Source organism: Cryptotermes secundus, unplaced genomic scaffold, assembly GCF_002891405.2.
Source record: "Cryptotermes secundus unplaced genomic scaffold, Csec_1.0 scaffold373, whole genome shotgun sequence".
NCBI lineage: Eukaryota > Metazoa > Arthropoda > Insecta > Blattodea > Kalotermitidae > Cryptotermes > Cryptotermes secundus.
In genome coordinates this window covers 791,351-805,819 of record NW_019720165.1, presented here as the reverse complement: position 1 = coordinate 805,819, position 14,469 = coordinate 791,351, and the positions used below count along the sequence as shown (strand labels likewise).

Below are 14,469 nucleotides of genomic sequence, written 5' to 3'. Positions count from 1 at the left end.
CCCTTTAAGAGGCCGTGAAGGCCCATAGGGTTGTGAGACGTTGAGGATCCCACATTAGCTAGATAATCGGCTCAAAGATGGTAAGGTTGTCAGCCTTACGCGCCGGCCGCGCTTTACTCCCCAGGAAAATTATTTAATTAATTCCTGGTACTCATTTCTGTTAGAGGCTGAGTCCGCCTAAGGGCCATAGTGCGACTGGAAGGATTAGGTCAATTGAAAAAATCCAATGACCTCATCGGGACTTTAACCCGCGACCTTCCGGCTTGTAGCATAGCGCTTCAACCAACTACGCTACCGCGTGTCCCAAAGTGTCCCATGGAGAAAGGTCAATATTCTGTGAGGTCATAGTATCTGTCATTCTAAGCAAAAACGTGTGTACGATGTATGTATGTATGTGTGTATGTATGTGTATGTATGTGTCCTGTTCCGAACGGTTTCCGAGGTAAAGCTAGTTCACTGTACAATACACTGTACACTGTACAGACGAGCAACACCCCATGTTTGTTAAAAAAAAAACAAGTTTATGCTTCAATTCAGAATATTAAAAAAAAGAGCAGTAGTTAATAAAACTTCCCCTTAGAGCAAAATGTAATGACTCTGACACACATCAGAATTATATAACCTCAAAATTTCTAAAACAGCAAAATTAACTCTTCCGGCTGGTACAAAACTAATAATGGAAGAGCTGCCCGAAATTTGCTGTCTAATGGTGAGTGCTACTGTGTCGTATTGTGGGGACCTCGGGTTTGAAACTATCGCAGAGAATTACTTTTGTTACCCAAGCTCTGAGTGACTTTATTCAGTCCCTAATGGCTGGGAAAGTGCCTTAATATCGGCTGTGGCCACTTCCTTCCAAGTAACTTTCATTTTATCATCGAAAATTGGCCTATTATTTGACGCTACATAACCTCTCTAGTTACAACAATATTACAAGTGTATGTAGGATATGTTTAACAGGTTCCTTCGGCAGAAGGAATTGCCGTAAGGACAAATATTTTAAATATTTACTTAGATAAAACAGACGTACTTGTGGTCCTATATAAAATTATATTTTAATTAAATCATGTTTATGAATATGTAGATTAATAAATTATGTGAGAGGAAAATTCCACGAAATGTTATCGTGAACAAGAGGCTCTGCAATCTTTGTTTGTTTTCGGATATTCATTATTGATTACCCGGTAATCCTCATATATGCCTGGAAGACTGTTGTACATGATTCCGTATTCTTCTCCTGTATGGTCGAAAGAACATTGTTCATTGTTGGATATAAAAGTCAGAAACGCACTCACATCGTAACAGTCCTTATTTAATTTCCTCGAAAACTTAAAACTTAAGGAAAATGTTTATTAGACAAAAATATGCTTCATTGTTATATACATCTCTGTTCTAAACATTTATATACTGCATCTGATTAATGTTTAAGGATTTACACTCGAAATAGACACAGAAGCGCGCTTAGATCTTCATGTAATGTCCGTTATTTTCGTCCAATGTTAACTAAAACTGGAACTTACTGACAAATTTTAGTACAATTTCCCAATATCATATTAAATTTTAATAGGCGCTTCGGTGCCTTATGAAGGCGTCTAAAATGGCGGACCATAATGCAGAACAACATGAGAAGTATGACGGATGAATTGGTCGTAGCATATATTAGTAAACTATCTCGCCATTTGCTTAGAGAATGGCGGAAACCACGAGAGTCCTTAGTAATAATTCATTTCCGGAAGCAGATTTGAACCGGAGACACCCAGAACGTGAAGCAGCTATTCTAACCATTACCTGACGGAATTAGGTACAGGCTCATAGGCTACATGTAAATGGAAAAACAAAAGAATCCACTGGACGGCAATTGGAAGTGGGAGTTCGTAACACGACGGTCAGAAGGGATTTGGAACGAACAAAGAGAAAGATGAACGCATGAACGTGTTAAAACCCGCAGAAGATACATAAAATGGAGCAGACCTATACGGAATGAATAGATAATAATACAACAGTTTGGTTTCTCATGTTAACTTAGATATCCTGAAAAGCATATTTGTTGCAGTCCTCACCTGGAGGGGTGGAATTTGAGGTCCGGACGATGTTACCGGCGTGGTCGGCTGTGGGGGAACCTTGAGGTGACGGTTGCATGGGTCGTGGTACTACTTGAGGTGGGGGGTTGGCGGCGCCGCCTGGTGGCTCAGCTGGGGGGTGCGTTGCCCGCCAATACGCTTCCAGGTACTCGGCAATGTGCTCACAGGCGTCCTCCAGCTGGTTCTCATCTAGAATCACGTCGAACATCTCCGGTGGGCACTGAGCCAGCTTCTCCGCCGCAACCATCTGAACGTTGAGGTGTCGCGTTTGCGATTTGCCCCGCGACTTGATCAGCCTCTGCAGCACCTGCATCAAAATTTGTTTTGTTTGCATTATATCAACCGAATACGTTATACCGAATCAAAACAAACTCTGTGGTTTTATTCCGCGAGCGAACTATACCGATCGCCTCTGTGGTCTAGTGGTCAAGAGTTCCTGGCTACAGATCCAGAGGTCCCGGTTCGATTCCCGGAGCTACAAGATTTTCTGAGATGTAGTATGTCTGGAAGGGGGTCCACTCAGCCTCATGAGGATAATTGAGGAGCTGTTTCTAGGAAATAGCGGCTCCGGTCTAGAAACAGAAATTAATGACTGGGGATCCGTTGAGCTGACCACGCGACACCCTCTATCCGCCAAAGTTGGCACTAACTTCGCCGACAAGCGGCTGTCACATCGTTTTCAAGGGCTGTCTTGGAGGTGTACCTTTTGACACGCTTACAGGCCAACAGTCTGTGAGCAAATTGAATTGTTTAAGAGTGAAACAGAATGCTGAAGTGTAATGTTATATGGCGTCAAATAAGGGGACGGCTCTGCAGCATTATAAGGTGACTTTTTTCACGGCATTCCTTCTGTCTGCTCGCTTACTCTCAGGGACTTGAAATGGTTTCGTTTGACTTTTGGGTTATTTAGCAATGCTCTGTTTTATAGAATAAAATGGTAGCCTGGCAATTTACTTACTTACTCATGGAGCTGAGCCCTGAATGCTTAATGGCTCGTTTAATTCCACACGTAGACGAAATTAGTGGGGACGGCTGTAATTTCTAATGTAATAAATTTGCTAATGTTGTGATCTGTGCATTGGTCAGACACTGGAGAAACGATGAGAGTAGAGTGAGATTGTGCGTGAGCTGTGTATAGGTTCAAAGAAAGCCGATAACTCACCGAAATCGGTAAACTCATGGAACTACTACATAATTAGGCTAATTAAAATTGGTTTAAATCAGACCTGTGCTAAGAGTCATATTAAAAATTTGTCTCATGCATTTGATATTCAAAATGGCGTGAAATAAGAAGATACTTCATGGCCGTTGCATTTCAGCTTCATCATTACGATGATGCAGTAAAGCCAAGAGGGACTGATATTTTGAAAATACAAGTATCATACAAGGAAATACAGAATTTCAGTTAGACTGTAGTAAGGAGGGTAGCATAGAAATAGATGAAGAGAAATTAAGTACATGTCTTGACACCAGAATGCGGGGACAAAGCCGTGACGTGAAAGGTAAAAGGTAAAACTATCCCTGTAATAGGCCGTGGAGGCCCATAGGGTTGTGAGACGTCGAGGCTCCCACATTTTCTAGACAATCGGCTCACAGATGGCGGTGAAATTGTCAGCTTTAAGTACTGGCCGCCCTCCACCCCCCCCCCCCGAAGATTCCTGGTATTCATTTCTGTTAGAGGCTGAGTCGACCCAAGGGGCCATAGTGCCGCTCGAAGGATTAGGTCAATTGAAAAATCCAGTGACCTCGTAGGAAATAGAACCCACGAATTTCCGGCTTGTAACGTATTACTTCACCGACTAAAACCGTGACAGAGATTACAAATTCGAAAATATGACACTTCAAATACTTCTAAAAGACACAAGAAACCAAAATTCAATTAAGGAAGAACTGAATATATTAAATACAAGGAATAGGCTTACTCTTTAGCGCACACTCCAGGGTCTTCGATTTTCCAGTTTCATACATAGAACTTAGAATTTAAAAAATAAGACATCTGCAGCTTTGATTTTACTGTTGTTTTGCGTCTGTCCGAAAATTAGTCTCTCACCTTAATGGAGGAACATAGGTTCGTGAAGAAAGATTGAATGCTGAGGAGTAGAGTGCAATTTGGGCCGAACAGAGAGAAAGTGACAGAGTTGTGAGGAAAATTACATAAGGAGGGGTCACAATTTATAGTCTCTCACAAAATATTCAGAATGCCAATTTCAAGGAGGACGAGAGAAGCAGGACATGTACACGCAGGAAGAGATGGGAAATTCATACAGAATTTTAGTCCTGCAACCGGGAGAGCTCTGGCGATTTGACAAACTCGAACGTAAAGTAAGGATGATATTAAAATATATCTTAAAGAAACAGGTTGTAGGAGTGTGGGCTCAATTTATTTTGGATCATAATAGAGATCCAGTGGCGGTTTTATATTTAGTTATTTGACGAAGATCTCAGCATTGAGACTGTACAGCTCAGAGACGGGCATTTGCGAACACGATAAGGGACTTTTGGGTTCTAGAAAGTCAGTGAATTTCCTAATCATTTGAACGATTGTCAGCGTCTCAAAGAGGATTATGTTGGATGAGTTAGGTGACCACGATTTCAGCGGAAGTCTGTTTTGTACCTTGATGTTTTGGAATATCTGTTAACGGTTAGCTTTGCGATAATACGTGCCTCAGAAGAGTGCGTTTCGGGAGATCTTTAAGGCCTTACTTTAGGGGAAGATATCTTGAGATAGACGACGGTGGGAGCGAGCGATGTCTTGGCGAGTTGCGACGGGTGATTGATCGTGTCGCAGTCTAGCACGACGAGCTGTAAGGTCCGCGCCAGCTCGAAGATGCGCTCGATTTCTGTCGTGACTTCCGCAAGGCAGGTGGAGCGCGAGTTGGACCTCTCCATGATGGCTCGCTTGGACGGGTTGTTGAGGAGCGACCGCTTGGCCAGTGATATGTCCGCCATCACACGTGTGATGATTATACTGAAACAGTGAGACAGACAACATTAGGTTTGACTCTTTTAACATTTACTGAGGGAAGTACACATCCAGTTTTTACATGCAATGCAGATTACGCTAGTAGCGCGATTACTGTGATGTGGTTGTGCTCCCAAAATAAGGAATCAAGACTTACAAATGTTTTGTTCTTAATGTGGGAAGAGTATATCGTACTTAATTTCAGCAACTATCAGAATTAGCAACTTCATGAATGCATTTCCATGCTCTATCGATACTGCTTTATGATCCAGATTAAATATATTTAATTTCAATAATGTGATTATCTCCAGGTAACGCAACAGTCGATTAATAATTTTGTTTACGGGGAAAAAGTACTGTCATATATTAGTTATTAGAAACGAGGTTTGGATTCACAATTGGATTTATTGAACGCTTATAACTCGTAACTACACAGAATTATAATACACCGCTAATCTACACACTTAACAAATCACTATAACACCTGCTGTGTCCGTCTCTTATAGTCTTCACTAGCCAATGCTTGGTTACGGTTCCCAACACTGGAAACTATTGTGTTACTCGTGCTTACGGCGTTGCCGACTGCCTGCCATCTCACAGCTAGTTACTAATTCATGGCCGTAACTTACTCTCAATTAGCTTCGAAACCGAAGGTCAGTCGGCCAGTCTATCTTGGTGTCAAGTCCCACCTAGGGCTCAGGATCAGATTTTTGTTACTGTCAGGCAGTTGTGGGTTTGTTGATGTTATATAGAGACTATGATCGCAAGTGTTCAGTTGAAAAAAATATTACTGGTCGTGAGTCTCAAGGGGCTTGTCGCCAGGACGCATAAACTCTGATTCTGAATTTTCCCCTTCCCATGAAAACTCCTCAATTTACTTACCGGCACTGTAGCCTCAGTCAATTGAACCAATAGCGTGATTACTCTAATATGATGCTCCTTAAATAGCAAACAGAACAATTCATCTGTCAGTTTCAGCTATTTCCGCGTATTGAATCAGTAGTGTGACTAATTGAAATAATTCAGCAGAGATGGTCAGTTCTCCCGCAACGGAATGTATGAGCTTCATTCACACGCGAGTTTTCTGCATACCTACATCACCAAGTCGTCTGGTCCTTAAATAATGTATCATGACAAATTAACGTCTAAGTCTACACAGAAAATGTAGATATCGCTTGAAGTGTCCCTTTCCAAATTTGACATTAATGCGACCACAAGTGTGTTCTGAGTGATGTGATAATTACACAGCCATGAGAAATTGGAAATTTGTGGCTTCACTTGCTGTAGAGAGTTTATTTTCTGCTTAATTCTTCTTTTAATTTTGATGAGCACCGTGTTTACCATAATATGGCGATCCTTTACAAAATATAACAAATACGCAGTCGAAGAAAGCAGTCTGCTTTTACCGGTTCTCACGGTCTCTTTGCTTGCAGATTCTTATATATTTTTTCTTCTACCCTGAAGATGGAGGCGATACGTTCCTCCGAAACGTCGGTTAACACCACATATACACGGTGCCAAATCCCAGAAGACTGCTTTCTTCATAGCCACCGCCGTGAAAGCCTCAAATCTTACAAATACGCAGTCGTTCTAGGCTGGTTTCGTAACAAGCGCTAGTGACGTTACTTACCGCCCCTCGAACCTATGCTTCAGGAAGTCGAAGAGCGCCTTCTGCATCATATCCGTAACCTCATAGCCCTTGAGAGAAGGACCGACAAGGACGACAGGCCGCATGGAGGGAACCACGTCATAGGGGGCTGTGGCTTCCTGCTTCTTGAAGAAAGGTTTCCGCTTCTCTTTGGCGTGTGGTGTCGTAAGCGCAGCCTTTCCGAGTCGGGTATTCCCCACGGAGTCCGAATCTTCACCTGATCCAAGACAGGCAAACCAAGCACTCGTCAAGGTTGCTCTGCTAGTCGCTAACTCTATACAGCGTAACCAGTTTTAATAATAGCAGCTTGGAATTTGATCTTTTTGCAACATCAGAATTTGACATTACTTGAAATATAAGTACTGGGGGTATAAATATAATGTGACGTCGTGGTCGAGCGGGTAGGGTCCGTGCTTCGCGTTCGGGAGGCCCTGGGTTTAAATCTCGGTCGGAGACCGGCTTTCTTGCTTGGGGGGTTTTCGAGATTTTCCTCATTCCCACCATATAAATTCTGGAAGTGTACCTCCGACTAGGTCATAGTCGTTTATGTTCTTATTCTAAATTATTATTTTTTAATCATTCTATCACTCGGTGCCATAATCTCAGCTGCAGGCATGGCCCTTAAATTAATCGTTAATAAATGAAGAGAGGAGGAATAAAAACAAAACACCCCGTTCTTCCGCTCCACATCACAGACTCGGAGTTTGAGCAAACCCTAGCAAGCATTCTTTACTGTATGAACATTTTATAATTTTTATCACTTTTTCAGGAACTTAGATGTGAAGAAAATTTATTGTCTACCCTCTAAAGCAGCATGTTATAGGACAATATGAATTTGCATTTACTGACCGCATCTGTGGTCCAGTGGTCAGAGTTCCTGCCTACAGATCCAGAGGCCCGGGTTCGATTCTCAGCGCTACCAGATTTTCTGAGGAGTAGTGGGTCTGGAACGGGGTCCACTCAGCCTCGTGAGGATAATTGAGGAGCTCTTTCAAGGAAATAGTGGCTCCGGTCTGGAAAACCGAGATTAACGGCCCTGGGGATTCGTTACGCTGACCACGTGACACTCTCTATCACCAAAAGTTGTCACTAACTTAGCCGACAAGCGGCGGTCGCTCGGTCAGTATAGTTCGCTTGTGGACTAAAACCATGGAGTTTGGTTTGTTTGTATATAGGTCTAAATACAATATAATCTTAAGTATCCTTATCCGCATTCACTTTTGCGCACATGCCATTGCTTTGAGTGAAGTTAATTTATGTCACATATTTTAAATTTTAATAGATTTCGAACATTAGGCAGGCGTCGTGTTCATCTGGTTCATATACGAAGTTTAGGAGAATAACCTTTCGTATTTTCGTCTTAATTTTCTGTGTATTGAGTGTGCCAGAGGTTAATCTTGCCACATGCCTACTTGCCCGTCCTATAGAGTTTCTTTCCAGTTAGGCATTTACTTTATTAACTTTTATTTTTAAAGACGAAAAGAAGGAAGGAATAAGGAAAGGGAAGAAAGGTAGTTAAAGATGGAGGTACGAAACAAATGATTCCCTGTTGAATCTTAGCGGGCTTCTTCACTCGTAATACTGTTTGTTGACACGAATTTGAAACCAATGTTGAACCTTGGAAACAAGCTATCTGTAGCGGAGACCTAACTTGGGTTGGTGGATAATATCCAACAAGGCCACTTCTGAGAAACACAGTTCTGGCCGTTGTGTTATTCAAAAGATCCGCATTGCCAAGACGACAAAATATAAAATTAACTGCTGCCCCACAGGAAACTGTAAGTACAACGCACCGACCGAGGATTAATCAGTTACTGTAGGCTGGTGCATATTACCGTTCCATTTTGAGTATCTTTTTTTATTGCTAGTGGGGTGGGACTAAGTCCCTTGTACTGCGGCCGCTTCTGGCCTATTGTACCAGCCCCAGATGATAGATGAGGGTGATTGTGGAGCAATTGGTAGAATGAAGATTGGCAAGGGAAAACGAAGTACTCGGAGGAAACCTGTCCCAGCGCCACTTCGTCCACCACAACTCCCATTTGACCAGACCCGGGATCGAACCTGGGCCACCGCGGTGGGAAGCCAGCGACTAACCGCTTGTGTTTACTTAAATTTCATATATTAAAATTAAAAGTGGCTGAGGACGAGTTTTTGCATTTGGTTGAGACATTTCCATTGCCTTCAGGGCGATAGGCTGGCTGGAAGCCTTGCATTTCATGCTTGAATTCTCGGTTGGAATATATGCTGACATGTTCATGAAATATTTCGGCAGTAGTCAGAATTATAGGATATCTGGACTTTATCCATCGTCCCCTATTATGAAAGCTAGAGAATGCAACGTTTCGGAAACTGGGTCTGTTTACGTCTTCAGGTGAGAGTGAAGAAACCTCCTCTGTTGGGTACCTTAGAAAGAGCTAAGTGATTGAAGTTAGAGTAGATGTTCACCCCCTCACCTGAGGACAGAAACAGATCCAGGTTCCGAAACATTGTGGTTTCTAATCTGTAGAATACCTGACGATGGAGAAAGTCCAAAACTCCAGTAATTCTGAGTGTTATTTACCATCGTCAGGACCCTTCAGAATTTAATTTCGGTAGCAGGATCTAAACAAAAAGCGAACTTCAAAATTTGTGTTAAAATATAAAGAAATAAATGATGTGTTTCTTTGATGTAACTAATTTAACCTGCTTTCAGTTATATATTTTTATTCATATGCTGAAAAATGAATGTCAGAATGAAAACCATTTGTACCTTTAAAGGGTGAAGCTGTTGCAAATGAAATGTAAAACTGCGTTGGTTCCTTGGTAACACCGCAATGTCATCACCATCAGTAGCAGGTAAATGACAGTCATTAAGTATTCCGTTTGGGCCTAATACCGAAATAAAGAATGACAATGGAAAGCCAATTTTATTTGTGAGATAATTACAGACGAATTGTAAACACAAGCATATGAATAAAAAAAGAAAAGTTGTCCCTGTGCTTAACTAATTAATCACTACGCTATGAAGGTGTATGGGGAAGTCGATGTATAGATTCACATTTTCTTGACCTCGGCACTAGCTGGAGGTGAGTGGTCAGCCCCCGAGAAAGAGCCCCCGGTACGCATCGGATAGGCTGGGTGGACCCCAGAGCCGGTCTGGACGATATGGAGAAAAGAAAATTCTGACCCTACCGGGACTCGAACTCCGACCGTTCGGTGGTCTAGCTCGTAGGCAGTTGCTACACCGACTGCGCTACCCCGGCTCACCGAGCATACGAATAAAAATTTAAAATTTATCGTACTCTTTTCAGGAGAGTAAATTTATTTCTGGTTTACTTAACGAATTTTCAGTAGCCCAGGTCTTGTAAGGTCAAATGGGAGAATGTAGATATGTCGGCATGGCAACTAGTATGAAGACACGTAAATACGGTTCCACGGAGAGCATTCAGAAACATTTGTGTTAGTATCGTTAAGCCTACTAAGTCTATCTCTTGGGATATAACGCCATGTAATCCTTTGAAAGTCAACCGACGTTTCGGAGGAACTTGTCGCTTAAGATCTAAACGTTTGTGACGATGGTACCCCTTCTTGAGGCTGGCACAGGTGTCCGAAGATAGGGACTAGCTCTGTCGATTGGGCCCAACTGAGTAGGGTTTACCTGAAGACGGATACAGAATCTAGTCTCCGAAACGTTGTTTTATGAAAGACAAGATGATGAATGTCTAAAAACTTACTATTTTAACATGTCGCTTCTATTGTAATGGTTGATGAATAAACGAAACAAGAAACCAGCGTGAAGCGACATATTCCTGGGAAACGTCGATTAACTTTCAACAGACTACACGGCATTATATCCCAGAAGATAGAACTCGTCAAAATCACCGCTGTGCGAAGCTCGGTTTCCACTTAAGCTTGTTAGTTTATCACATTCAGCGGGCACACAACAAGAATTTATGTGTTTTCACACTTTCCCTGTAATGGCGGGAAATTTGGTGTTTGGTTAGAATTCCGGGAGTAAGAAGTGTGTGGGTTGGTGCAGGTCAAATATGCATAAATGCTCTACATAGCAAACAATAAGGCTACAATTATTACAAGAGGTTAATCAACTCCGTCCAGTAAGACAGATAGAATGTTTTTTTTTTCGTTGTTAATCTTTCATCCTTGACATGTTTCGGTCTAAGAGACCATCTTCAGAAGGATATATCAATACGGGCAGAAACTACTATTACAATATGTTTGGTCAATATCAATACATACATACAATATTATATAAAATCTGAACCTTTAGCAACTACATCGATGTGCATGAATAAATTTAAATATTTATAAATTATTGTAATTAGTTTATTTACAATTGTGGTTTAAAAAACTTTGTTAAAATCTAGAACAACACAGCGCTGCCCGAACAACAGGATGACACTAAAGAGCCCAGGTCTTCAAACGACGGAACCACGACGCGGTAAACACTCATCTTTCTTCAAGGAAAGGCAACATAAATGACACGAAGCAAATTGGTTCTAAAAATTTTAACAAATTTATATTAAACCACACTTATAAACAGACTAATTGTAATAATTTATGAATATTTTAATGTATTCATGCAAGTCGCTGTAGTTGTTAAAGGATCAAATTTTATATTCATGGAATTGTGATTATATCGTATGTATGTATTGATATTGACCAAACTCATTTTAATAGTAGTTTCTGCCTCTATTGATATATCCTTCTGAAGATGGTCTCTAAGACCGAAACATGTCAAGGATGAAAGATTAAAAAGTAAAGAAAGAAAAACATTTTATCAATCACATTGAACGGATTTGCTTAACATTTTTTTAATATTGCTAGTGTGACTGTCCAGGATGAACCAAATAAAATAATAAGACTACAATTATTACTTTCCGAACATGAAACGAAACTGAAATAAGCTTCAGAACACAACAATACTCGTACTTAACTGAAGAATAACATACAGCTTGTCAGTGAATGCACAAGGAGAACCACAACATAAAATATAATAACCCACACTGCAACTGAAGGCAATAAGAACTTTAACGCTATAATTGAAATTCTTGCCCTTTCTTGTTCGCATTTGTCGTCTGGAGACGAGAATAAATCGTGAATAAGCTTATATGTCAACGGAACGTGAAACACTTGATACCTCATAATGTTTCATTTTTTTTCCTTGGCACTACAGCCCCAGTGGGCCTAGGCCTACCTCCATGAACTTCTCCGCTCACTTCGGTTTTTCTAGATCTTACACATTCGGTAGGACTCCTTGGGCGGGTGATCAGCTCGTCGCAAGGCTTCTAACTGTATACAAACACAGAAAAACGCGCTCAAATATCCATGCCATGAGTGGGATTCGAACCCACGATCCCGGTTTCCAAGCGAGCGAAGACAGTACATGCCTTAGACCGCTGGGCTACCGTGACCGGCCATAATGTTTCATACCAAGTGAAAATCTGTATATAAATTTTTCAGGTGTTTTTCTCGTGACATTAATATACTGTGGAACTGTACAGCCATTAGAACACGAATTCCTGAGTTAGAGGTGATATTCTTTCTAAATTTAATGAGATAACATTTGTCATGTTGAATAATGGTGTATGAAAAGAAACTTTGTTGACAGAAGGACGCGCGTATGAATATGCACATGATGCAACCTCTACACAACATACAATTATAGTAATTATAAAAGTAAAGGTATCCCTGTTCCAGGCCGTGAAGGCCCATAGGGTTGTCAGATGTTGAGATTCTCACGTTATGCAGACAATCGGCTCACAGATGGCGGTAAGGCTGTCAGCCCTACGCACCGGCCGCTCTTTACCCCAAGAAGATTCCTGGTACTCATTTCTGTTGGAGGCTGAGTCGACCCCAAGGCCGTAATGTGGCTGGAACGATTAGGTAAATTTAAAAAACATCCAATGATCTCATCGGGACTTGAACCCGCGACCATCCAGCTTGTAGCATAGCCCTTCAATCAATTACGCTACCGCGTGCCCCCTGTAGTCTCACAACATGTTTCGACCTCTCGGTCATCTTCAGGATGGAACGCATTTACTTTTAACGAAATTGTTACTCTTCGCTGAAAAGACATGACATTCTGTTGCCAGGAACTCTAACCACTAGACCACAGAGGAGGTCCTTAGTTAATTAAGCATAGGCAAATTTTACCACGCAGTCAGAAGAACAGATTTATCGGATTTTATTTTATATTCGAATTTACCTACTGAATGTATTTGGTAATGCATGGCCATTGCAATTGCATCCACATACAAGTGGCATTTTGCTTAGCAGCTGTATATAAATTGTGCTCCCAAAATTTTAAAGAAATGAGGGATCCCACTATGTATAACGGAAGAAAACAACCGTTTTACGAGTTTCAGTTTTCACCTGGTAAACAGCAATTTGGGGATTTAAAATCGAAAAAATGAAATTTATTTTCATACGCGGAATGTCAGTCCTACGTGGTGTCAGTGGGCTGTAGCAGCTGATATTGAAATGAACCCATTAGCCTCTGTTTAAAATCCATTTTATAGTTTTCTTGTTTATTTTATCTGCAATCCATTACTCCGTTCCGTCTGTATGGGACTAAAAGCATGAATCCTACAGATTTCTTTTCAACATTATAAAATATACACGTTTATTTTTGGTCTTCTTTTTCGAAAGTTTTTGCTGTAGCAGTTCCTGTTCAGATAGAACATTAACAAAATGCCAGCGAAACGAATATAACTGTGCTCTTGAAGTCTTCTACCTCCTTCGATATTACGCCATGTAGCCCGTTGAAATCCAAACTATGTTTCGAAGAAAAATACCGTTCCATCTTCAGGATCTCAAAATGAGAGCTTGCTCCCTGCTATTTTCGTTCCTGAAATGTTCCTTCGAAACATCGATTCACTTTCAACTGTCTACACACGATATATACAGAATACAGAACTCTTCATAACCACCGATGTGAGAACCTCAAGCTATAAAACTACGCTTTTGTCCCGTAACGGGAATTTTCTGAGAAGTTTATTCATTTCTGCTGCGACAGATCATAAAGACGGCTATCACGTGATTACAGCAGTCACGAGTGCACGAGGAAGGTAACATAGATTATTACGTAATGAAGGAACCGGGACAGATCTGTCGGTATATAGCCGTGGGATACGGGCTGAACAGCTGGGGCTAGATTCCCGGTAGGGGCTAGATATTTTTCTCTTCTAAACAGCGCCTGGGATCCACCCAGCCTCCTAACCAATGGGACGACTTTACAGTTGTTACATAATGAGGATCGGTCCGAATCTCGTTGTGTTTAGGGGCTATCTCGGATGAGTGTTTGGAGGTTATGTTCACTGCTACCGGCCATTTCCCATCTCTCCAGTTTCGTTGTTCCCGTTGAGCTGACTGTGAGGAGTACTGTCCTCTAGAATGTGACGACGTGTAGTCTGGTAAATTGTTATCTCCGTTTGCACGGATCACACTGCTGAATCTTCCTGTTTGAAGCCTGGCTTCACATGAAGAATGACAATAATCCTCTCGTCTAATTCATCGTTACATAACTTATGCAGTGGAAACAGTGTCATTAAATAAGCTAAGAATTGGTCAGCATCTAACCTATGACAGAGAATAAGATGAATGTCCCTTTCGTTACATTAATTCCCTTGTGCTATGTTTGCATAGAATTTGTCGGTTCTCTGTTTGAGATGTATGTAGAGTTAGGTTAACCGCCACACAACAAATATATTCACTTTTAATGTAATACACTGCCGGTCACGGTAGCCGAGCGGTCTAAGGCATGCACTGTCTTCGCTCGCTTG

At 41.4% G+C, this 14,469-nt stretch overlaps 2 protein-coding genes across 12 annotated transcripts in view; one reads left to right on the top strand and one right to left on the bottom strand.

The window, feature by feature from the left end:
• LOC111867280 (protein abrupt) overlaps positions 1-14,469 on the top strand; it is a 460,728-nt gene that overhangs the window by 19,644 nt on the left and 426,615 nt on the right. The window lies entirely within an intron of this gene.
• The window catches only part of LOC111867257 (voltage-dependent L-type calcium channel subunit beta-1), a 368,762-nt gene that overhangs the window by 11,331 nt on the left and 342,962 nt on the right, over positions 1-14,469 (bottom strand). For all 11 annotated transcript variants that reach the window (XR_002843305.2, XR_002843321.2, XR_002843315.2 and 8 more), the window contains 3 exons: positions 6,671-6,905; positions 4,782-5,046; positions 2,058-2,385 (listed from right to left, as the gene is read on the bottom strand). Coding sequence is in view for 7 of the 11 variants with exons in the window: in XM_023856958.2 (XP_023712726.1) it covers positions 2,058-2,385; positions 4,782-5,046; positions 6,671-6,905 (828 nt within the window). In the remaining 4 variants the exon portion in view is untranslated. The remainder of the gene's footprint in view (positions 1-2,057; positions 2,386-4,781; positions 5,047-6,670; positions 6,906-14,469) is intronic.